General features: G+C 41.8%; 1 protein-coding gene across 4 annotated transcripts in view; it reads right to left on the bottom strand.

Moving 5' to 3' along the window:
* Nucleotides 1-18225: 18225 nt before the first annotated feature.
* The window catches only part of MFHAS1 (multifunctional ROCO family signaling regulator 1), a 94999-nt gene continuing 89968 nt past the window's right edge, over nt 18226-23256 (bottom strand). For all 4 annotated transcript variants that reach the window (XR_002804376.2, XM_023630579.2, XM_023630576.2 and 1 more), the window contains one exon: nt 18226-20925. Coding sequence is in view for 2 of the 4 variants with exons in the window: in XM_023630576.2 (XP_023486344.2) it covers nt 20788-20925 (138 nt within the window). In the remaining 2 variants the exon portion in view is untranslated. The remainder of the gene's footprint in view (nt 20926-23256) is intronic.

Here is a 23256-nt window from a genome sequence, read left to right as displayed (position 1 = left end):
AGAGCCCAGATGGGTGTAACCACGCATGAGGAGGGTAGTGACATGAACAAGACAACTGACACTCATGAGGTGCATCATGACAGATCAAGGGCCACCGCTCCACTAGTGCTTCTTAAAGAATTAAACGCATATTATCAAAACAAATACATGCTCGTGGCTAGACAGCTGTAAAATATAAAAGCATAAAGATTAATTATCGATGTAATAGTTTTGTTAATATGTAATTCCACTATTGAGATGTAAACACTATTAACAATTTTGCGAAATTTCCTTTAGATGTGTTTCTGTGTGTGTGTACGTGTAAAGACGTGGGGGAACTTTTTTTTCTCTCTCTCTCTACCATTTATTTTGAAATAGTTTCAGATTTACAAAAGTTGCAAAAATAGCATAAGGAATTCTAATATGCTCTTCACCCAGATTCCCCAAATATACATTTTATCCCATCTGCTTCTTCTCTTGCTCTCCCTCATATGTGTATATATTTTTTCCTGAATCATCTGATGGTAAACTGCAAACTGATCCCCCTGGCCTCTCCATACTTCTGCGTCTTCTCTAAAAACAAGACCAGTCTTACACATACCCACGAGAGACCTAACAAAATCAGAAAATTAACAAGGATACTATTGTATTACTTAATCTACAGAAGTTATTTAATTTCACCAACTGTCTCCCCACTCCTCATTTAGCAAAAGAAGAAAAACATCAGGTCCCGGATCTGATCCCACGTCACTTCCGGCGTTTAGGTGCTTTGAGATCCTTGCATCTGGGCATTTCATCAGGCTTTCTTGTCTGACTTTTTGAAGAGCACAGGCCAGTTATCTTGTAGGAGAGTTGTGAGTCTGTTAATGTTTCTTCAAGGCTGGATGCGTGTTATGCATCTCGGGCAGGAATGCCACGGAAGGGAGGCAGGCAGGGTTTTCTCAGGGCATCGTATCAGGGGCACAGGCCCTGTTTTAGACACATTACTGGTGACGTCAACTTTGATCAGTCCGTTAAGGTGTCTGCCAACGTGCCCCACGTAAATGATACAATCTTACTCTTTGTAACTAAAAACTGTCTTGTGGGGAGATAACTTGAATACCATGTAAATGTCCTATTAGTCTTCCAATTTTTACCATCCTTGATGATTCTTGCCTGAATTGATGATTATTATGATGGTTACCAAATAGTGATTTTCTGATTCCATCATTCCTCACTTATTAGTTGGCATTCTACTGTAAGGAAGTGCTTCCCTCCTTCCCATTTGTTTATTTATTCGCTTATTTATTTCACTATTGATACTCACGGATTCTCATTTTAGTCTGAGTTATAATCCGTTGCTATCTTTGTTTATTTTGATGCTCAAATTGTCCCAGACATGGTCAGTGGGAGCCCCTACAATCTGATTCCAATGTCTTTTTGGCATGTCTCCCAGCATCCTTTGAGCATGCTGTTACTTATTTGCATAGTAAGATGCTCCAGCCCTGGAATCAGCCAGTTCTCCAAGGAACTCCAGTTCTTCTTAGTGGAAAATGATACTTGAAAACCAGATCTGGGCCTTGATATATTCATTACTACCGGAATGTCATTGCTTTAGATGCCGTCAGCAAACAGAGCCAGGAAAATACGTTTGTGTCCTGAGATTCATATTGATTTCTATATCTATATATTTAAAAACCATGTGTTTAGGGGCCAGCCCTGTGTCTGAGTGGTTAAAGTTCACACACTCAGCTTTGGCGGCCTGGGTTGGGGTTTGGATCCCAGGTTCAGACCTCCTCCACTCATCGGCCATGCTGTGGAGGCATCCCACATACAAAGTGGAGGAAGATTGGCACAGATGTCAGCTCAGGGCTAATCTTTGGTATGTACAAGCATAAGATTATTCTAATGTGCATTTCATTAATAATGCAGTTCAATATTTTCATATGTGTACTTGCTACTTGTATTTTTTTGTGAATTTTCCAAGTTGTTTGACCATTTTGTTAATTTTAATTAGTTTTTAAGGTTTTCTTATAGTATACTATCTCTTCATTTGTTGAGGTTGCAAACATGCTTTAAATTTGTCTTTTACTTTCTTATTTTGTCTATGGTATTTTCAGATGGATAGAACTTTTATAAGATGCATATAATCAAATGTGATGATTTCCTTCATGGCTTTTGTCAAAACTCCACCCTTATTCTGATATTAAGTAAATATTCACTCTATTTTCCTGGTGTTTGTTTAATTCCAGTTTTAACACTTAATCTTCTTATTCCCTTCTGGAATTTATTTAGATGTACACTAAGAAAAAAAAATTAACAATTTTTTCCCCACAGTTAGTAAAACACATTTTCCAGGACCATTTTGGTGATATTTCTAAAGAGTTAATAGCCATTAAAAAACACAGATTTCTATTTATATTGTCCTGATTTTCCTATCTGTAAACTGGGTATGATAATTTCCACCTCATCATTGCATCACGCAGAAAACCCTAGGTCATGTCCATGTAAGACCAGTTGGTTCTTACATGCTAGATAAGCATTTCGAAAACAAGGACTATGGACCTCTCATGCCCTGAATTAAGGCACCAACAAGGGCCTAAATTAATTACATCTGTAACCCATCTGGAGCCCAAATGAAGCACTTTTGGGGAAACATTCTCACTAACAGTATTCTCAGTGTTATTCCTAAGCATCTTTTTTTTTTTTTTTTCTAATCCCTGGATGGAGCATTCATCAGACACAGGGAAGGATAAACCAGATCAGCTGTAAGACAAGGACAGCAAAGGAAGGAAGGAAGTGGGTGGTAAAATTCACCAGATTAGAAGAGAAATCTACACATAACTTCAGCTGCATGAATTTGACTCCACATTTTTCCTTCTATGTGCTATTCCCATATTTATTTCTTAAACACACACATTTGTTCAAGAAAAAAAAAAATGATGTTGTGATGAACAGACTGTTGCCTTTACAGAAGTATTAAATTTTACAGATTCAACTCCTAACATCCAATCAGTAAAACTTCAGGTTTATAGAAAATATAAATTAGAGAATAAGTATGCTACCGCAAAATTATCTACTTTATGGATCCTTTTAAGGACTCAGCTACCCTGCTACATTTAAACTCTGACCCAGTTGACAAAATACAATGTTTGTAGGGACAGAAAATGAAGCTCATGCCATTTCTGTTTGGCTTTTAGTCTATTTATAACTGAACTTCTACCCAGGGAACACTGTAATCATCTCTTTGACCTTCATCCAGAAAGTATTTTATAAATGGTCTTACTAGTTTAATAATATAGGAACCCTTTGTAACATTTTATGATTACAAGCTTGGATAAACCATGGGGTGCATTATACACTTATAAAACAGTCACCAAACAGGGTCACCGCATCCAACTCTGCCCAACACGGTCAGCTTTATTAGCATTTCCGGCCTTGTGGCTCTGGGTCCTTTTCTCCCTCTGATGGCCACATACACGAGCAGCTGGAAGCGTCTCTGCAGGACCTCACTGTGCTGACATTATTACTGAAGCCTCCTTGTTGAAGGGCTCGTATTTTGGCGGTCTGTCTCACTAGTGGCGAGGTTACGCTCCTCGTATGTCTAGTGGTGTGCCTTAGACCATTCAGGCTGTGATAACAAAATACCATAGACTGGGGGGCTTATAAACAACAGAAATTTATTTCCCATAGTTGTGGAGGCTTCAAGGTCCAGGATCAGAGTGCTGGTAGATTCCATGTCTGATGAGGGCCCACTTCCTAGTTCACGGAGGGCCATCTTCTCAATGTGTCTTCACATGGCAGAAGGGGCAAGGGAGCTCTCTGGGGTTTTTTCATAAGGTCACTAATCCCATTCATGAGGGCTTCACCCTCGTGCCCTCATAACCACCCTATGGCTTCACCTACTAATAGATTTCAATTTATGAATTTCGGGAGAACACAAACACTCAGCCTAGAGCATGGGTTCAAAACAGTTTTCAGGCTTTGGGAAACTTTGAGGCCAATTCTTAGCCATCTATATAGTGGGGCTCTGTCCTTTTTGGAGGGAGTAGAACTCCTGATTTCTTTGGATCGTAGAGAGACTTTTGGGAGGAGGTAGGAGAGAAATAAAATTGGTGGAATTCTGTCCCAGAGAGTAGCAGGGAAAGAGTTAGTGGCTGTTGCCAGATCCTGAAAGAGGAGGTCTGGTGGCCTAGAGGTCTACCTAGCAAGGCTTCAATGATTCTATGGACTGACTGCAAATCCTGTGTTGAGGGCCTTTCCTCCCACCACCCCTCATCCCCACTCTCATGGCTTTCTGCAGGAATATACCATCTGATGGAGATGCTCAACTCACTGCTCCCATAGCATCCTCTGTACCTCCCTCAAACGTTTACACGGCAGTGGTCCTCCAAGGGCAAGCCCCGGGCCAGCGGCACCAGCCCTGCCTGGGATACCTGGACTGACTGAATCAGAAAGTCTGTGGGTGGGGGTCCAGCAAGCTATGGTTTAAGAAGCCCCCCAGGTGCCTCTGATGCATGCTGAATTTTAAAACCAGAGCTGTACTGTGATTGTTAACTCATCCGCATTCTCAGCAGGACAGAAAGTTTCTTTAGGCCAGAGACAAATGTGTTTATCAACTCCTTTAAAGTATAGACTATCAGAAATCTCTGTTGAATGAAGGAATAAAGCAAATGAACTCCTGCACACTCCTAACTAGTTCATAAATGCTCAGCAAATACTTTCGACGTCATCAGACTTGAGGTAGATCCCTAATGAAGCAGAGCCAGGGAATCACTGAGAAAAAACTCTCCTCCGCCCCTGGAAATAAAAGGATCTCTCTCTGTGAAAACAAACATTTCTCCAGAATCCATTTAGTACCCATTTACGTAAACGTTTTTTGTTTTTTTGCTGATGAAAAATAGAATGCAGTTTCATTGCAAAACAATTGGAAAATGCAAAGGATGTATAAAACAGAAAAGAAAAATTTCTCTCTTACTCCATCACCTTCTGAATCTCTTCTATGACTTTTATACATGCGCCTCTATTATGATGTTAAAAATAAAAATAACTTTTTTCCCTATAAACGTAACACATACTCACTCAGAAAGATTGGAAAATACAGAACAGCATCACAGGAAAATAACACCAATAATTTCACCATTCGGAGATGTTAATACCCCGGAGGATGTCCCTCCAGATTCTGTGTGTGTCTTTGTATGTATTTTAAAATGTCCTATTTAAGTTCTACAACCTCCTCATCTGTGAGTCCACCCCCAGATCCAGCGTTGCATGTGTGATTTCTTCCTGTGTTGTGTAACTTACAAAGCACACTTGCGGTTATCCCACAAGACGAACTTCCAGGAAAAGCTCCTGCACGGAACATGGCCCAAAGTCCCAAGGCTTGAAGACTATTCCCTGATTTTCCTTACCACCAACTTGACTTATTTCAGGATGAGATAATTTAGGAGACAAAAATGCTGGAATCTTCCTAAAGTTGGGGCTTTCAAAGAGTGAAAAGTCTGGTCCAAAAAAGTGTGAAATCTCCCGGTCTTCCTCTAGGATGGAGCTTTGCTGGGGCCACTCGGCTTTCTTCTGGCCCTTGGGTGATGCTTAGGATTCCAGAGCCCAGCAGTTGTCCATGAACGCCCATCTTGCTGTGTTTCTTCATATTGTCTTCAAAATAATCATTCGGAAATAGATAGAATATCGCCCCCACCCACCCATCTCAGAATTTTCCATTAAGCCTGTCTATATGGGCTGTGACATTTGCAATCATCACTAACAAAAGTGAATTCTGTGCTTTGATTTCCTCATTTTCAGAGTGTCTTCAGGGAGAAAGGAATGGTGGTGATGGACAGGGAGACGGGAAATCTCAGAAAAGGGAGGGGTGATCATCTAAGGAACACTCATCAGGTTTTTGTAATGATTTTGTAATTTCAAGGTAAAGCTTACTGCGGGTAATTTGGAAAGCAGAGTAAAATGTAAAGGAGGAAGGAAAAAATGATCCATTTTCCCAAATCTAAAGCAATCTCTGTTGGCATTATGTCTTCGGCTTTTTGTCTGCATTTATCTAGATGCGTGTTGAAAAAATATCGTATATAAAATTTGCAACCTCATTTTTTCACTTAAAATTGTAGCAGAAACTTTTGTACGTTATAAAACATTCTTCAGAAGCATCATTTTATGACATTTCCCATCATATACTTTACTGAATCATTTTCCCCTTGTTGCTTTAAATAGAAACATCCTTGTACGTATACCTTTGACCATATCTCTATGATGTTGGGATACAGTCCTGACAGTGGGATTAAATTTGGACACATTGACACCTTTTGATGCCAATCCTAATGGTGTTCCAGAGTGGTCCAGCTCCCACTGTCATGGCCTCAGCATGTGAGCATAAAAGAGGCAAACTTGAAAAACACATTGTTTGGGAACATGCTTAGCTCTGGGTGGCACAAGATGCCAAAAATAAGGGCATTTACTGACATGATCCCTCTTAGCATCTTCCTTTTACAATCCTAATAATACAACACAAGTCCATTTTGGATTCCATCTGGAGAATCTGGACTCAGAAATGCTTCACATTATAGTCTGGTCAGTCCACATTTCAAAGACATGGGTACCAAGAACAGTGTTCTAGAGGCACCCCGGGGTGTCAACATTTCTGGTTAAGCCAGATTCACTGTTTTCCTTTAGCTGTGTGAAATGTCCTCCTCGTTTTTACGAGGAATCACCAGTGCACAGAAAATGTATCACTCATCCTACCTCTCCACGTAAGAGCTTGAGCATTTAGTTCTTTTCACTTGAGTTTAAAAATAACACTGTGATAAAATCCGTGAAGGCTGGTGATCACATGAATCGGTCATTAACTGTCTCTTAGATTCTGTAGCTAAGGAAACAGCAGTTCTGGAGGTCATTCCCCTAACACCATGTATGAGTAAGAGGAAAAATGTCACAGCTCCAGCCAAATCCCATTACCTTAGGCTGTGGTGTGACTGATGCAGTGTTAGTCACAAAGAGAACAAGGTCAGAACACGTGTGTGGATCAGTGCAAGTAGAAAAATGGCCCTAATGTTGGAGGGTCCGCTCCAATAATTTTGTAGCTGTGCGACAACAGTGCGATGAACTGGCGTAGATTCAGCTCAAACTGTGGAAGGGACCTTCAGCAATCATTGTATACAGATGAGCAGTCTAAGGCCTAGCAAAGTCCAGTGACATGCCCAAGATCCCATGGCTAGTTAGTGGCTATCTGGGTCTTCAACCAGGTCTTCTGATTGCAACCAAGTATTCTAGTACTGCATTAGCTGCATCTCTGGTTCGTGTCCCTGGAGTCTTGGCAAGGTTAATGGGGCTTGGCAGAACTTGTTGAGAGAGAAGCCTGAACACAAGAGAAGATATCCCTTATCATGCTTTATGTTGCTGCCACCTGCATATAGGTAGTGGAATTCTCTGATGCAGCCCAGACACTGTCATCCACTTGTCTTCATCTGTGTCTCTCAGGAGGAAATAAAATTCACTTAAGAATTCATTTCCCCAGCCCCTTATTTATAACAAGCCCCTTATGCATGAAGGAATAGCTCCAAATCCAGATTCTTTTCTGATGAGATACAAACCAATCTGCAGTGAAACATGTAACCTGGGAGCTGTAATTTCCTGACCCCAACATCATTAAACCTCAGCAATGCCATCACATTAGCTTGTTTTCACGTCATTGTATAAACACAGTTTTGCCGGTTCAAAGCACTTGGAAGTATTTCATTATGCCTTCTTCCTAGCTGGGCAATACTGACCACATGCCAAGGCTCAAAAAATAACTTGCTTGTCTGTGTGCTAGTGATGATTCAGATTTGTAGGAAGGCAGCTGGACCAAAGTCTTTGGGTATGCGTCATCATTTTAACTTTAGTCCAGGAGATGGGGTGACAATGAGCGGCTTGTGACCATGTGCTTGGATGTGGAAGCTGGGAATAAGGAAAGAGGGACATGGTCCTCCTCACTCTCTCCCTTCCTAGCTCCCCCTAGGTTGGACTGAGTTCTGTTTAACCAATATGCATTGAAGGGATCCCATCTGGAAGGTTTGGTGATAGGCCCAACGGAAAGGAGGAATTGGGCCCATTTCCCAATCCCAAGGAGTTTAAGTTCCTGAAGATGAACAGGCACAGAAATAACTTTAACTCTGAGGCAAAATGGCAGAAGTGCCATGTTGGCTGCAGAAGTGCTAAGTCGTACAAGAAAGAGGAAAATTAATTTTGCCTGGGAGATTCTGGAAGGCTACGAGGAAGGGGTAGCGTTTGAGCTGGGCCTGGAAGGAGGGTAGTGTTTAGCAAGTGAAGAGAATTTTAGGAAGAGGAACCATTCTGAACAGTGTGAGCCAAGGGCACACGGCCAGGGGTGTGCAAGCGCAGGGCACGGGGATGGGGGCAGTAATACAGCATGAGTAGTGAACGTTACAGTCTCTGACCACAAGATAATCAGCTCTCGGCAGAGACCCGGTCTGCCTTATCTAGTGCTGAAATCTCCAGTGCCCCAGACAGCACTCAGCACAGAATGAGTCCTGAGAAATTGAGAGAAGGCCTGTTGCTTCAGCTGGGTATTTTTGGTGCAATGCAGGGATCCATTCATGTTACGTCTAGCAAGGGGTGGGCCTCTGGGGAGGTGGGTCATTTAAAAAATATATTCGGACTGGAACAGTTATCTCCAGACCTACCCACAGAACAATGATCTCCAGACCCACTCGCAGAACCCACTCTCCAGACCCACTCATGCCACTCCCAGTTATCTCCAGACTCACATGTTTCTGCATTGTTCAGCTCTCCTCTCTTTCACCCAGCTTCCGTGGCTTCATCCAGGTCTCTGCTCCACTTACCTTTGCTCTGGAAGTGGCCATGATGGCCACTCTGACCGCTCCCTCCTCATCACAACATTCCCCTTGCTCCTACTGTTGGTTGACTCGGTCTTTCTCATTTCTAGTCCTAGGAGCAGGAAACTTGTTGGCCTGGACAATTTTTTGCAACCAGGCCACCACATGCCCACGCCTACTTCAACCAGTGATGTTGGACTGGTGGAGGGGCAGCAGGAGCTGTGGGCAAAGGCGTTTCCCTTAGAGTCAGGTGTGGTTGCACTGATCGTCCCAAGTCACCTGTGGAGGGAATAGAGTTAACCTACATTTACACCAATTGACCAAGGAATTTGAACTGAACTCAGTAGGCCCAAGGTTGTGAAAGGCTTCTACGGGGCATAGGTTGCTGGCTTTATGTCCTTCATGTCATCAGACTCCACCATGCCACTAGCCAGCAGCCTGACAACTCATTGCCCCAAAATATTTACCTTTAATTCAGTTTCGTGTCTTCACTTGAAAGACTCATCACTCCATTCTCGTTTTGGCTCACTCACTCTCTTCGTACTCTGAGGCTTTCTCGCTGAAGCCTGTACCCTCAGTTTTCGCAATGGCAGATCACCCTCTACAATATGAGTGGGGCTCATCTAATCAATTGAAGGCCTGAATAGAACAAAAGGATCACCCTCCTTCAAGTAAGAGAGAATTCTCCTGCCCAATGGCCTTCAAACTGGGACACAGGATTTCCAGATTTTGGACTCGCCAGCCTCCATAATCATGTGAGCCAGTTTCTTATAATACAGATCTTCCTCCATTTACAATGGGGTTATGCCCCATAAACCCATTGTAAGTTGAAAATATGGTTAAGTTGAAAATGTGTTTAATACGGAATATCATAGCTTAGCTTAGCCTACCTTAAAAGTGCTCAGAGCACTTACATTAGCCTACACTTGGGCAAAATCATGTAACACAAAGCCTATTTATAATAAAGTGTTGAATATCTCATGTAATATATTGAACACTGTACTGAAAATGAAAAACAGAATGGTTGTGTGGGTACAGAATGGTTCTAAGTGCAATAGTTGTTTCCCCTCACGACTGTGGGGCTGACTGGGAGCCGTGGTTTTCTGCCACAGGCCAACATCACGAGAGACTATCATGCCGTCTGTCACTAGCCCAGGGAAGGGTCAAAACTCAAAGTATGAAGTGTGGTTTCTACTAAATGTGAGTCACTTTTGCACCATGGTAAGCTCAAGAAATTGTAAGTGGAACCATCGTAAGTCGGGGCCCGTCTGTAAATCTCTAATATATGCCATTGGCTCTGTTTCTCTGGAGAACCCTGTCTAACACACTCCCCTAAAAGAAACTGGACCCATAGCAGTCGTCCTCTATCCCTCCTCCCTCCAGCCCTAAGCAACCACTATAAATTTGCCTGTTATGGATATTTCATATAAATGGAATCATACAATATGTGGTCTTCTGTGACTGCTTTTTTTGACCCAGCATTACGTTTTTAAGGTTCCTCCAAGTGATTGCATATAACGGTACTTCATTTCTTTTTATTGCCAGATTATATTCCATTGTATGGATATACCACAACTTAGTTATCCACTTATCAGGAGATGCACATTTGTGTTGTTTCCACTTCTTGGCTATTGTGAATCGGGCTGCTATGAACATTTGTAGATAAATTTTTGGATGCACATGTGCTTTTATTTCTCTTGGGTGTAAACTTGGAGTGGACGAGTAGAATTGCCCAGTCGCAAGTAACTCTGTGTTTGCCATTTTGAAGAACTGCCAAACTGTTCTCCAAAGTATCTGTGCCATTTTACCAACAATGTATGAGAGTTCCAATTTCTCCAAATCCTTGTCAACACTTGTTATTGTCTATATATTTTCATAATAGCCATCACAGCGGGTGCAAAGTGGTATCTCGCTGACATTTTGACTTACATTTCCCTCATAGCTAATGATGTTGAGTATCTTTCCATGTGCTTATTGGCCATTGGTGTATGTTCTTTGAAGAAACGTCTATTCAAATCTGCTGCCCATTTTTTATTGGGTTCTTTATCTTTTTCTTTTCTTTACATATACTGGATATAAGTCCCTTATCACATATATGACTTGGAAATATTTTCTCCGATTTAGTGGGTTGTCTTTTCACTTTATTGATGACACTTTTTGCAGACTAGTGCTCTCCTACTTTTTGGAAGAATTAGTTCTTCTTTAATGTTCGGTATACTTCACAAGTGAAGCTACCTGGTCCTAGTCTTTGTGGGAAGTTTTTAAATTTACCAGTTCAGTCCCTTTTCTTGGTATACATCTATTCAGATTTTTATTTCTTCTTGAGTCAGTTTTGGTAACTTGTGTCTAAAGGAATTGGTCCATTTTCTCTAGGCTATTTAAGTTATTGGCATACAATTGTTCATAGTGTTCTCTTACAATCTTTTTTATTTCTGTGAGGTCAGTAGTGATGTCTTCTCTTTCATTCATGGTTTTAATAATTTGAGTCTTTCTTTCTTTTTTTTTTTTTTGATAAGTTCTGCTAAAGGTTTTTGAATTTTGTTGGCCTTTTCAGAGAGGTCAACTTTTGGTTTGGTTGATTTTATGTTTTTTCTGCTCTTTGTTTCGTCTGTTTCTGCTCTTTATCATTTCCTTCATTCTGCTTGTTTTGGGTTAAGTTTGCTTCTCTTTTTCTAGCTTGATAAGGTGATTAGTTTACTGATTTGAGACCCTTCTTCTTTTTAATATCAGCATTTACAGCTCTAAATTCTCTACGTGCACTGCCTTAGCTGCATCCCATATGTTTTGGTGTGTTGTGTTTTCATCCTCATTTATCTCAAAGTATTTTCTAATTTTCCTTGTGTTTTCTTTTTTGACCCATTGGTTATTTAGTTCTTTGTTGTTCATCTTTATATCCTGGTTCATGTCCCCGATTTCCTTTCCTTCCTGATGAATTGACCCTTTTTTGTAATGAAATGTCCCTCTAGCCTTAGTAAGATGTTTTGTTTTAGCATCTATTTTGTCTGATATTAGCCACTACAGCTCTCTTATGGTTGTTTTTGCCTGGAATATCTTTGTCCAACCTATTACTTTCCACCTATTTGTATCTTTAAATTAAAATCTGCCTCCTGTAGAAAGCATAATTTTGCTGTTGTTATTAATTAAACTTTTTATTTTGAGATAATTGTAGATTCACATGTAATTGTTAGGAATAAAACATAGAGGGGCTGGCCTGGTGGTGCAGAGGTTAAGTCCACACGTTCCACTTTGGCAGCCCGGGGTTCACCAGTTTGGATCCCAGGTGTAGACATGGCGCCGCTTGGCAAGCCATGCTGTGGTAGGCGTCCCACATGTAAAAAAGTGGAGGAAGGTGGGCATAGATGTTAACTCAGGGCCAGTCTTCCTCAGCAAAAAGAGGAAGATTGGCAGCAGATGTTAGCTCAGGGCTAATCTTCCTCAAAAAGAAAGAAAGAAAGAAAGAAACATAGAGATGCTGTGTAACTTTTACCTAGTTTCCTCCAAAGGTAACATTTCGCAATGCTATACTACAATATCACAACCAGAATACTGAGACCTTGGTACAATCAAAAGATTGAAGATTTCCATCACCAGGAGGATACCTAATGTTGCCACACTCACTTCCCTTCTGTTCCCATCCCACCTAACTCCCTGGCAGCCATTAACTGTTCTTCATTTCTATACTTTATTGATTTCAATAATGTTATATAAATGGCAGCATACAGCATGTGACCTTTTGGAATTGGCTTTTTTTCACTCAGCATCGTTATCTGGAGATATTCAGATTGTTGCATGTATTTCTAGCTCATTCCTTTTTATTGCTGAGTGGTAGTGCGTGGTGTGGATGCACTTCAGTTTATTTAATCATCCACCAATGGAAGGACATCTGAATTGTTTCCAGTCTTTTACTATTATGAATAAAGTTGCTATAAACATTTGCATACAGGTTTTTAAAAACCTAAGTTTTCATGCTCTGGGATAAATGCCCCAGAATGCAATTGTGGCTAACATGGTAGTTTCATCTTTAAGTTTCGAAGAAACTGGCAAACTGTTTTCCAGAGTGGCTGTACGTTCCCATCAACAATGTACAAGTGATCCAGTTTGTTCATATCTTTTATTTTTATTTTTTAATTTTTACTTATTCATTTGTTTATTTTGAGGAAGATTAGCCCTGAGCTAAGATCTTCTGCCAATCCTCCTCTTTTTGCTGAGGAAGACTGGCCCTGAGCTAACATCCGTGCCCATCTTCCTCTACTTTATATGTGGGACGCCTACCACAGCATGGCTTGCCAAGCGGTGCCGTGTCTGCACCGGGCATCGGAACTGGCGAACCCCAGGCCACTGAAGTGGAACGTGCAAACTTCACTGCTGCGCCACTGGGCCGGCCCCATTCGTATCTTTTAGAAAGCATAATTTTTAGCCAATCAGACAATTTCTGTCTTCTGATTGAGTTGTTTAGTCCATGTACATTTAATGTTAAATTCTGGTATGGTTGGATTTACATCTGCCACATTGATTTTCCTCTCTATATGTTGCATGCCTTTTTTCTTCCTCTATTTCTCCTGTACTGCCTACTTTTGCAATAAGTGGATATTTTCTAGTGTAACATTTTAATTCCTTTAACAATTTCTTAAATATATTTTTGAATTATTTTCTTAAGGGGTGCTCTAAGTCTTACAATATACATCTTAACTTACCAGAATCTGCTTCAGACTTAGACTAGCTTAGTTGCAATGAAATAGAGAAACTTTACTCCTATGTAACTCCATTCCCTCCACCCTTTTTTTGTGCTATTATTGTTATACATATCACATCTACATATGTTACAAAAACAATGCATCGTTATAACTACAGCTTTATATGTCTTTTAAAGAAGCTGAGCAAAGAAAGAAGTGGAAGTATATTCTATAACATTTATTATAATAACTTTCTTATTTACCCTTTTGGCTCATTTCATTTCTTCTGTTGGATTTCAGCTACCATCTGGTGTCATTTCACTACTCCAATGTAGCTTGGATCCACTGCCTCCTTTGTGCTTTGGTTGTCAAGTACGTTACATTTCTATATGTTATAGGACCAACAAAACAATTATATACATATTGCTTTGTGCCATTGTTTTAAATCAGTCAAGAGAAGAAAGGAGAAGACATATGCAATTATACAGTTTTTATCATTACCTACATAATCTCCTTTACTGGGGCTCTTTGAGGCTCAGATCTTTTTCTGCTATTTTTATCTTTTAGCCTAGCCACCTAGGGCTAGCCCCTGGGTCCGCATACCTCACTCATTGGTCAAAGTTGTGTTTAACTCCCTTTGTCAGTTCGATCTTTACCCTTTCCTGTTGGATGTGTATTTAGCTTGTAGGTCGTTATTGCACTTCAGGGAGTTCACATCTTTGGGTTCCACATCCAGCCAAGGACTAGCAGCTTGGAGTTCGCTCTCTGACCACTCCTGAGAGGACCCAGCCCTGGACATGCACAGTCTTCCAGGAATGAGTGTGATTTTAGTTACAAGCCTGGCCTGGCTTCCCAGGAGCAGCCCCTGGGTTGGAGTAGCCTATTGGGTTGGAGTAGCTTAACTCAGAAGTTGTGTTTAGGCCCTTGTGCCAGTGAGGCTCTGCCTTGCGATGATGGGTCTGTGTGTGGCTTGGAGATGCTTTGATTACTTTGTCTGGCTTCCATTACTCCTGAGTGGGTGCAGCCTAGAGCACCCCCAGAATTGACTGTGATCCCAAGAGGGCTCCTCTTGGCTCTTTCCCTGGTTCTGTTAAACTTCTGGCTGCTCTGCTGTTTTACTTGCATCCTGAGCTACCATCCTCCTTTATTACTCTCCATCAAGATCTCCACTGTCTTCGAGAACAGCCTTAGGCATGCAGTTCTCCGGGCTCTGTTCCAAATATAGTCAGTCTCCTCAGGCAGAGCTGGGGTGATCTTTTCCCTTATGGCTTGCGTTTCCTCTGGGCAAACCCCCATGCCTGTGCACTGGAACTGAGGGTGGGGACCCTCGTTTTCTGAGAATGACATCCCTGCTCTACAAGTAGGCACTGAGAGAGGAAGAAGAGGTAGCCCCTGGTCTTCTTGGCTTTCCTCTCTTGTGGTGGCATCTCCACTCTATTGTGGCAGGGGCGATTGAGCCCCCAGTATTCTTGGCCTGTCCTGCCTGCCGTGAAGCTTCAGCCTGCAACTGGAAGGATGCCCTACTCCTCTCAGCCACTCCTGCCTGGAATAGAGCTTCTGTTAGCAGCCTGTCTCTCTCATGGTGCAACTGTAGCCCCAGACAGGAGTTGAGGGGAGAGAGAATCTCCATCTTCCTGGCCATGTCTGCCCAGAAAAGAGGACCTAGGATGGCATTTCTGGAACATGGAGCTATGAAGAAAGAGCAGGTGGGGACGTCATGGCTCAAATGTCATAGACTCTGGCTGATCTTCTATTTAATAGTATATTTTCTTGAATGAATATTTCTCCATTTGCTGTAGGTCCTTAGGACAATTTCCAGAAATTTCAAATGATTGACTGTGTTTTGGGGTTTTTTAAAAACCATTTTCCCAGTTTAGTTCCCCTGGGGAGAATTCCCACCGAGCTCCTTAGTCTGTCACTCCGTAAGTTCTGCTCATCTGCCATCTTGGCATGCTTTTTGGAGTAGGAGAGAAAATGAGTGAATGCATTGCTAGTGTGCCGGGCATTACATCTACCCTTGACACTCACTGGGCATGTGGCCTGTACCCAACTTAATTTCATGCCATGATTTCTCAAGTACTGAGTGACTATAAAATAAATCCAAGCAATTCGTTCTCTTCTACTCGTACCGAATCGGTTAGTGGGTTTTCATTTTTATTTTTGATGAGTGAAAACATGAGTTCACTTTTTCAGTGTGGCTTCAGGAAAATATTCAGGAAAAAAAGTGTTCCAGCTAGAAGGGTCTTCTAAAAAGACATTAAAGATTTCACAAATCAAATCAACTTTCCCATTCACATTTCAGAGTTGAATTTATACGAAAAGTCTTTGGCTGCATGAAAGCAACATTTAAGAAGCAGTAGAACTTATTTTAAATTTCAAATTTAAGAAATACTAATTTTCTAATAATATAACAATTCTTCTTTAATCTTTCACTGTTTTTCTGGCAGAAATTTTAAAACTGGGGGAAGTATCTTTTAAAGCTTTTGGGCTCTTTAAGACTCACGGGAAAACTGCCTGGTCTCTCTGTGGGTTGCATTAGACTGTGTCCCTCCCTCCTTTACAGTGCGCAGTCACATGCCATTTTCATAATTTCTGCCATATACTCACCATTTTTGTCCTCTTTGTACCACCTGCACTTACTTAATATTTTTCTTCCTAATGTATTTTTAGATATTTCTTTCTAAATGCATTCATTTATCACTAATGTAGATAACCAACTAGTAAATATGATGAAAATGAAAATTGTTAAAAATTCTAGCTAGATAATGTTACAGACTCAGAGCTTGAGGCCTGCTTTCTTGGTAAAAAAAAAAGAGAACTATGCAAGGAAAGAGAATAAGATTAGTCATGTTTGATTGGTGCTTACTAGTGCTAGGCACGGTCAGAAGCACTTGACACGTGGTATCTCATTGCATATTCGAAACAACTGTAGGAGGTAGATTGTTTCCTCCATTGTACACGTGAGGAAACTGAGGCACAAGGAGGCTAGATGGCAGAGGCAGGATTCAAACCGAGGCAGTCTGGGCGGGGGCTCTTACCATCATGCCATCCTGCCTGCCAGTAACATAACGTGCCTCCAAAGAGAAGGGGCTCTCGTCATTTGATGCTATGCCTGCCTCGCCCCGGGTTGCACTGGTGGAGCACGTCCCATGCTTCAGCAACACTGGTGTCAGAGGATGTCCACAGATGACTCCTGGGACAGCTTCCTTCCACACTCAGATACACGTGTGGAAATGCACATTCTCCTTCCATCTTGGACATTCACAACTGATATCGACACCTAAAAGGTTCGAACCGACTTATCTCCAACCTTTCACAGAGGAACATGGGTGAGCATCTCAGGAGACACGAATGTTTCAGGGGGCAGTTTGGGAAATCCTGAGTTAGTCTCAGTATTTAGAATGAAATTCATGTCATACAAAAATATTTCTTGCATATAAAGATGAAGAAAATACTTCTTACTGAAGCTTAAATATTCAAATAGGGTTTCTGTTATGAGGTGAATTTTCTCCTGCCATCAGACTCAGATAACTTCAAAGGGTCACCTGTTTTATAAAACTTCTTCCGGTAACTCCCATCCCTTCCCTACTTGGTGTCACAGCACCAGGTCCTACTAGGTGTCGTTACCAGTACCACTGGGTGACATAAGCAGTCACGTAAGCACGTGAGTAAGTAAGCATGTAAACAGTCACAGGGCAAGGAAACCCTGGGCGTTTGAATTTAGCACTCAAGCAGCCACCACTTGTCAGGCATTGTGTATTCAAAGCAAAACTTGGAATCTACTTCAAAAAGCTCACAATTAAGCAGGAGAAATAGCCTTGGGAGGGAATGATCTATGTGATAAATTATGCACTTCTAATTGTCCCCACTGACACCCGCTTATCTGTGACCTGCTCAGCAAGTTTGAAGAACTTGATTCTCGGTAAAGGAAAACCAGGCCCAAAGCGATGATGTCTGTTCCTCCTGCTCTCTTCCACAGGAGGGAGAGCAGTGGCCCTCTGCTTCCCCCGGCACAGGCAGAAGAGCAAGCCTGTCCACATGGGGCACACCTCGTTCGGCTATTCTTTTGAAAACTCTAGCAGAGCTGGCCGAAGTACGTTTGGGTTCAGGGCACCCAATGGCTTCACCCACCTTCTCAGGAGTCTTACAATGAGGCAGGCCTGGTTGAGGGGGCCTCTTCCTCTCTGTGCCCCCAAAGCCCCAGTGCCTCAGGGCCGGCTCTTCTGCTCTAGCTCCTTTCCTAAAGGCTTGTTGCTCTTAGACAAAGCAGCTACATTCTTTTCCTTCTCAACTGTCCTTTTAAAAAAACAGGGGGAACAGAGCCTCTGACCCAGCACCTGAGGTCAGCTCTTTCAGCCTTAGAATTGGACCCCAGGGAATATTTACAAGGTGGTGGCCAGGACTTCTGCCAAGAGCCCTGGAAAGAAAGTTCAGAGCAAGGGAACTTGCAAACCTTTCTTCAATTCACAGGCTTTGATTTAGGGGTACAGGAGAACACTGGCAAAAGGATCTGATTTAAGAGAGAGAGCCGATATTCAAGGGTTGAACCCGCAGCCTGAAAACAGAGGCAGAGTTTTAAACAGGCACTCTTCAGTTTTCATCTTGGGGACTCAATCCCCAACCACAGCTGCCACCATCCACCTCCCATAGCTCAACAGTGACTTAAGAACTAAAAATAAGTAGTTATTCTTTAACTGATAAAACGAAAAAAAAAAAAAAAACCCAGAAATAACTAAACTCTGGAAATACAATTGCTTAACCATTCCTTTGTATTTTTATTGAACTTTTTTGATTTTTTTTTTAAATTTCTGCCCAGTTACGACAATTAAATGGGAAACCACAATTACAATTCACAAACTGTGGCATGAAAAAGAACACACACCCCATCGGGAATTACACCCAACCCTTTCCTTTTTATTCATTCACAAGAGTCCAAAGCACAAGTGTCAAATATGAGCACTGTCATTTTTTTTCTTGGAAGGAGGAAAAACATTTATTCTGGCAGCACTTTCACAATTCCAGGAAGTGGTTCTGATACCACAAGTTGCAGGAATAGAAACCATAACAAACTTGGAGGGCGTCTGTTTGCGAGGCAGGGGACCACTTGGTTGGAAAAGACCCCGTTGTGCTTACTGAACTGCCTGTCAGCCTCCGCTGGCTGAGTCTTCCCAGGTGTCGAGAGAGAAGAGCGAGTTTCCTGCATAGACGGCGAAAATTCTCGTAGAGCAGAGTGTTTTCTGGATCTCCAACCCTCCTCCCGACCCTGAAGCAAGTTCTCAAGCTTTTCTGGAGCTTCTTTCAGTCACATGATCCTCTATCGTCATGACCTTTTTGCTAAAACACATGTGACACCAAGATTTCTTCTTACACTGCTTCTCTAGGGTTCAGATGACAGCACAAGATGTCACTTGTCAAAAAAGAGCAGATATTAAGAACATGGGCATTTATGTTCATAGTAACAGCAAATACTTTGCAGGGTATGTCACCCAAAGGAGCATTTTTTTTTTTTTCATTTCATATGGTCCTCTGGGGAGTTAGCCCGAAGTCAGACACTTCAGAGTCTTTTTTCAAAAGACGGGTCAAAGTCGGTTAATTTGACAGTTTAGGAACTGTCTCATGCCAATTAAAAAATTTTTATGCCCAACAATTCAATGGTCCATAAAGCAATTAAATGTTATCATTCGGTTTACACTTATACACACACACGCACGCACACGAGAACTGTGACAAAAGGACTAACCAGATTAATCTTGAGAATGGGTTCAAAAAGAAAATGAAATCTCAAATCTGAGGCGTCATATTCAAGTAGTAAAAAACACAGAAATGGTCTGATCTCATTCGATTTTGTGATCATAAGAAATCATACTGGTTTAACTAGAAAAACCGATTTGTGAGTTTTTACAATGCGGCTGCTTGCTTGTTTGTTATTTCTCTTAAAAATAAGCTGAGACTTTGTATACTGTGGCATTCTAAGAGTCAATACTTTATAAAAGAAGTAACAGAATACTACTAGCTGACTCCCTTTTCTTGTCTTACTAACCTGGCGAGAAACAGTTTTACACATTTTCAATCAACACATGAAGGAGGCAGACGTAAAGGGTCTTTTACATTCTTCAGAGAATGCATTACCATTGCAGCAGACGCTGTTTGGCCCCAATTAAAAGTTGAAGAGACAGCAATTTGTTTGGTTTGCTTTTTAAGTTTTACTTTGTGGAGATTTTTAAACACGGCTTTTACTAGCTCTGGGCAGTCAACAGTCCAATCAGAGGCTCTGTATTTATAAATAACCAATGTGGGATTATGCTCTCCAATTAGGCAGCTCACTATCTTAAGGTCTGACAGCCAGATGTGGAGGGCTTTCAAAGTGCTCTGCGAAATTTCACAGACTGTTCTAGAAAAAAAAAGGACTTAGGAGCAGAGCTCTTGGCATGCTTTAGCACTGACTCCTGATTAGCTTAAGCTATTGAAAGACTTGCTGACCCATTTACCCCGCTTACTAGAGAATCCTAAGACCAGGCCTCCATCAGCACATCACCTGTGACAACCCATGGTCAACACCAAACCTGCAGGAAAGGACACTGCCCGGCACTAGTGACATGTGGGGTAAAGAAAAGGAATAATCCCATTATCCTGCCCGATGGTGTGCCCTTATAAATAAAGGGACCTTTATTTAAAAGCAGGGGAGGGAAATGCACGTTTGCCTGAAATGCATGTTTAAGGTTCTTGCAGATTATTGACAACCTCTGTGAACCAACGTTTACTCCACGGGCAGACAGATATCTTTTTTTTTTAATCTGAGAAGGATTAAAGAACAAAGAATGAACAAAAAGGTCTTACGCTAAAATAAGAAATCAGCCCCATCTTGGCACAGTTCTCATGCAGAATATTGCACCCAGTGTTAACTAACGCTAGAAGCTTCAAACTGTATAAATTTAAATGTATTTGCATATTATAAAAATAAAGATAAAACATATACATATTTTACACTAGTTATGGAACAGCAATGAATGGTCAGTCGATCCCTCTTTCACATTTAACAGAACTGAAATCTGAGTGCTCTAAATACTGCCACCTGCACTGGAACTATGGCTTATATGTGCACGGAAAACAAAATCCCTGAGAAGCCATTCGACTTTTTTTTTCCTTTTCTTCAAGTAGCGCTCTCCTTGGAGGATCACAGTTCTGAGGTTCAGGTTGTAAAACATTTGCTCCATATCCTCCCACCCTTCCCTCGGCTCTTCCCCCCCACCCCTCGGCCGCAGCCCAGGTGTGCTCCTCCTTTGTGAGCATCCTCAACACTTAGGCACCCAAGTTCACGAACACTCTTGGGAGTGTGGAGGGTTGGCCAGGTCCGAAAGATGGTCCAGGTGGGTTCTGATGCTCTCTTTTCTCCACGGAAATTCCACAGCCATACAAGTCACTGGTTTCTGTGCTTTTCGCCAACGTTCTTCCTACATGGGTAGATGAGAAGAAAGCACAGAAATGACCAAAGGTAATAGAGAATGATATTCTCAATGAGAAGAACAGGAAGCGATAATATAAATCTATTTTTTTGCATAGATTTTCATTGCTATTTCTAGAAATCCTTATAAAAATGTAAATGTCAGGCAATTAATGTTCCTACAAAGGAAAGTGTCTTTTTACTAGAAAGCTAGGCAAACATTTCTGTTTGTGAGTTAAATTCAGCTCAGACAGAAACAGGGGATTGCACTAATTAGCTATAACCACTCATTCCATAGTAATTTCACAGCTTAACTAGATTTCTAATTAAGAACCCCAAACTCTAAACACAGCACCGCTTCCTTTCAGGAAACACACCTGGACACACACAGACACACGCTAAGTAACCCTCTAGGAGGAGGAATATTGTACAGATGAGAAAGTGAGAATGGATGTCTATCTGGACTAAAAGGCATGATTTTACTTAAAGTCTTATAAGCACGTCTGTCAAACCGAAAACTGGAGTCGGACGAACAAAAAATGAAGATAGAGGAAAAAAAATGTCAAATGTCTCCACCCCTTATTTCAGCTTTCCAATAATGACATGCAACATGCTGTTTTTAGAAGTGTTTTAGCAACAGTTCAAAAACATACAAAGACAAAAAAGAGTGGTGATGTTCCCCCCCCCCACCCCTGCCACCTCTCATCTTCTCATCTCTCTTAATGCTGCCTCATTTTACGGAAACTGATAATTTAGTATCTACCTAAGACATCTCTCCAGCCCAGGTAAGCATTGGTTGAGCATAACTTTAATAACAACAGCACCAAAAAAATCCACCTTCCATTTATTAAGCACTGACTACCCACCAGGCATTGCACCATTCACCATACTGCATTATTTGATTAATCTTCAACTCATAACACTCCTACCAGGAAAGCTGCATCTTACTCTGCATTTTACCAAGAAAGAAACTAAGGTTCCAAAAGGTTAAATAACTTCCCCGAGGGGACACACCAGAGAGCGGCACAGCCAGCCTTTAACAAGGGTTATTTGACTCCACAGCGCGCTTGACAGCTAAGAGCGGGGCTGAACTATTTGAATCTTCAAGACGTTTCACATTTCTCTGGCACTCAGCCAGGGGGACTTTTCGAAGGCCCATTAATATAGGAAACTTCTCGGTAGAGAAAGTTTTGAAAACTGCCTCAAATTCCAGTACTAACATAATAAATCTAATTGTAAAGAGGAGGGCCGTGTGAAAACGCACATCTCCGAAAGCAGTTAATTCTGGGGGTGCGAGTTTTGGGTTCGCGTGGGAGATGTGCTATGTAAATGTTTTTCTCACTGAATTTACAAACCTTCGGAAATGCAGACAGTGGTGTCTGGCTGCCTGCTCCCCTGAGCCACATGTAAGACTGAGAAACACAAGAATACCTAATCAAGGGCACCTGGAGGGAATATTCCACTCTTTAAGGGAGAAAAAGGAAAACTGGTTTGAACATTTTTCCACACTGATACCACTTTTCACACTTGGGCTCCCAGGGAAAGAAAAGGTCCGCCACATTGCCAGCCTTCGCCACCTCTCACTGCTTGTCCATCTCAATAAATGCATCCTCATCTGTCAAGATCCATCTCAAATGCCACTTCTGGAGCTTTTCCCGATTCTTCCTGATGGAGTTCCTTCTTCTCTGTGCCTACAGAACTTCGTTGATCCACCGATCGTAGCAGGTATCACATTTTAATTATAATCAGACACTCACAAGGTTGTCTGGTCAGGTCTTTGATCCCCATTCTCTCCAAGGTGACTGTTAGATTCTTGAGGACAGGGTCTATCTTAGTCATTTATGCATTCTCAGCACCTGGCACAATGCCTAGTAGAAGGCAAATACTCAGCAAAGATCTGCTGAATGGATGACGAATAAGATGTAATGAAAAAGTCACAGGTCAAAAATAGCCAGGCTGCTAAGAGCTCACTGCTCTAATGGAGGTGTCTAAGAAGTACAAAGGAGACGTGAAGGAAAGAGTGACTGATTACAGTTAGAAAGGCTGAGGGTGGCTTCTTGGAGGAGCTGACACGTGCCCTTGGCCTTAGGGATGACAGGCCTTTATCAAGTAGGAGAGAAGGAGTGGCAGCTAGCCATGGCCTGAGAGCCAGACAGGGGCATGGTGTGGCTGACCTCTCCCACAGGAAGGGAGTGTCACGCATGTCAGCAGGGTGACTGGGGTCTGATTATGAGTCACGCCCAGGATTTTGAACTTGAACCTATAATCACCAGGAAGCCACTCAAGGTTCTTAAATAGGGAGAGAAGTGACAGGGCTGACACTGAAAGATAATATTTGTGT

Source organism: Equus caballus, chromosome 27 (assembly GCF_041296265.1).
Source record: "Equus caballus isolate H_3958 breed thoroughbred chromosome 27, TB-T2T, whole genome shotgun sequence".
Lineage (NCBI taxonomy): Eukaryota > Metazoa > Chordata > Mammalia > Perissodactyla > Equidae > Equus > Equus caballus.
Note: the sequence above shows the minus strand (reverse complement) of the source record. Positions and strands in the feature narration are given on the sequence as shown.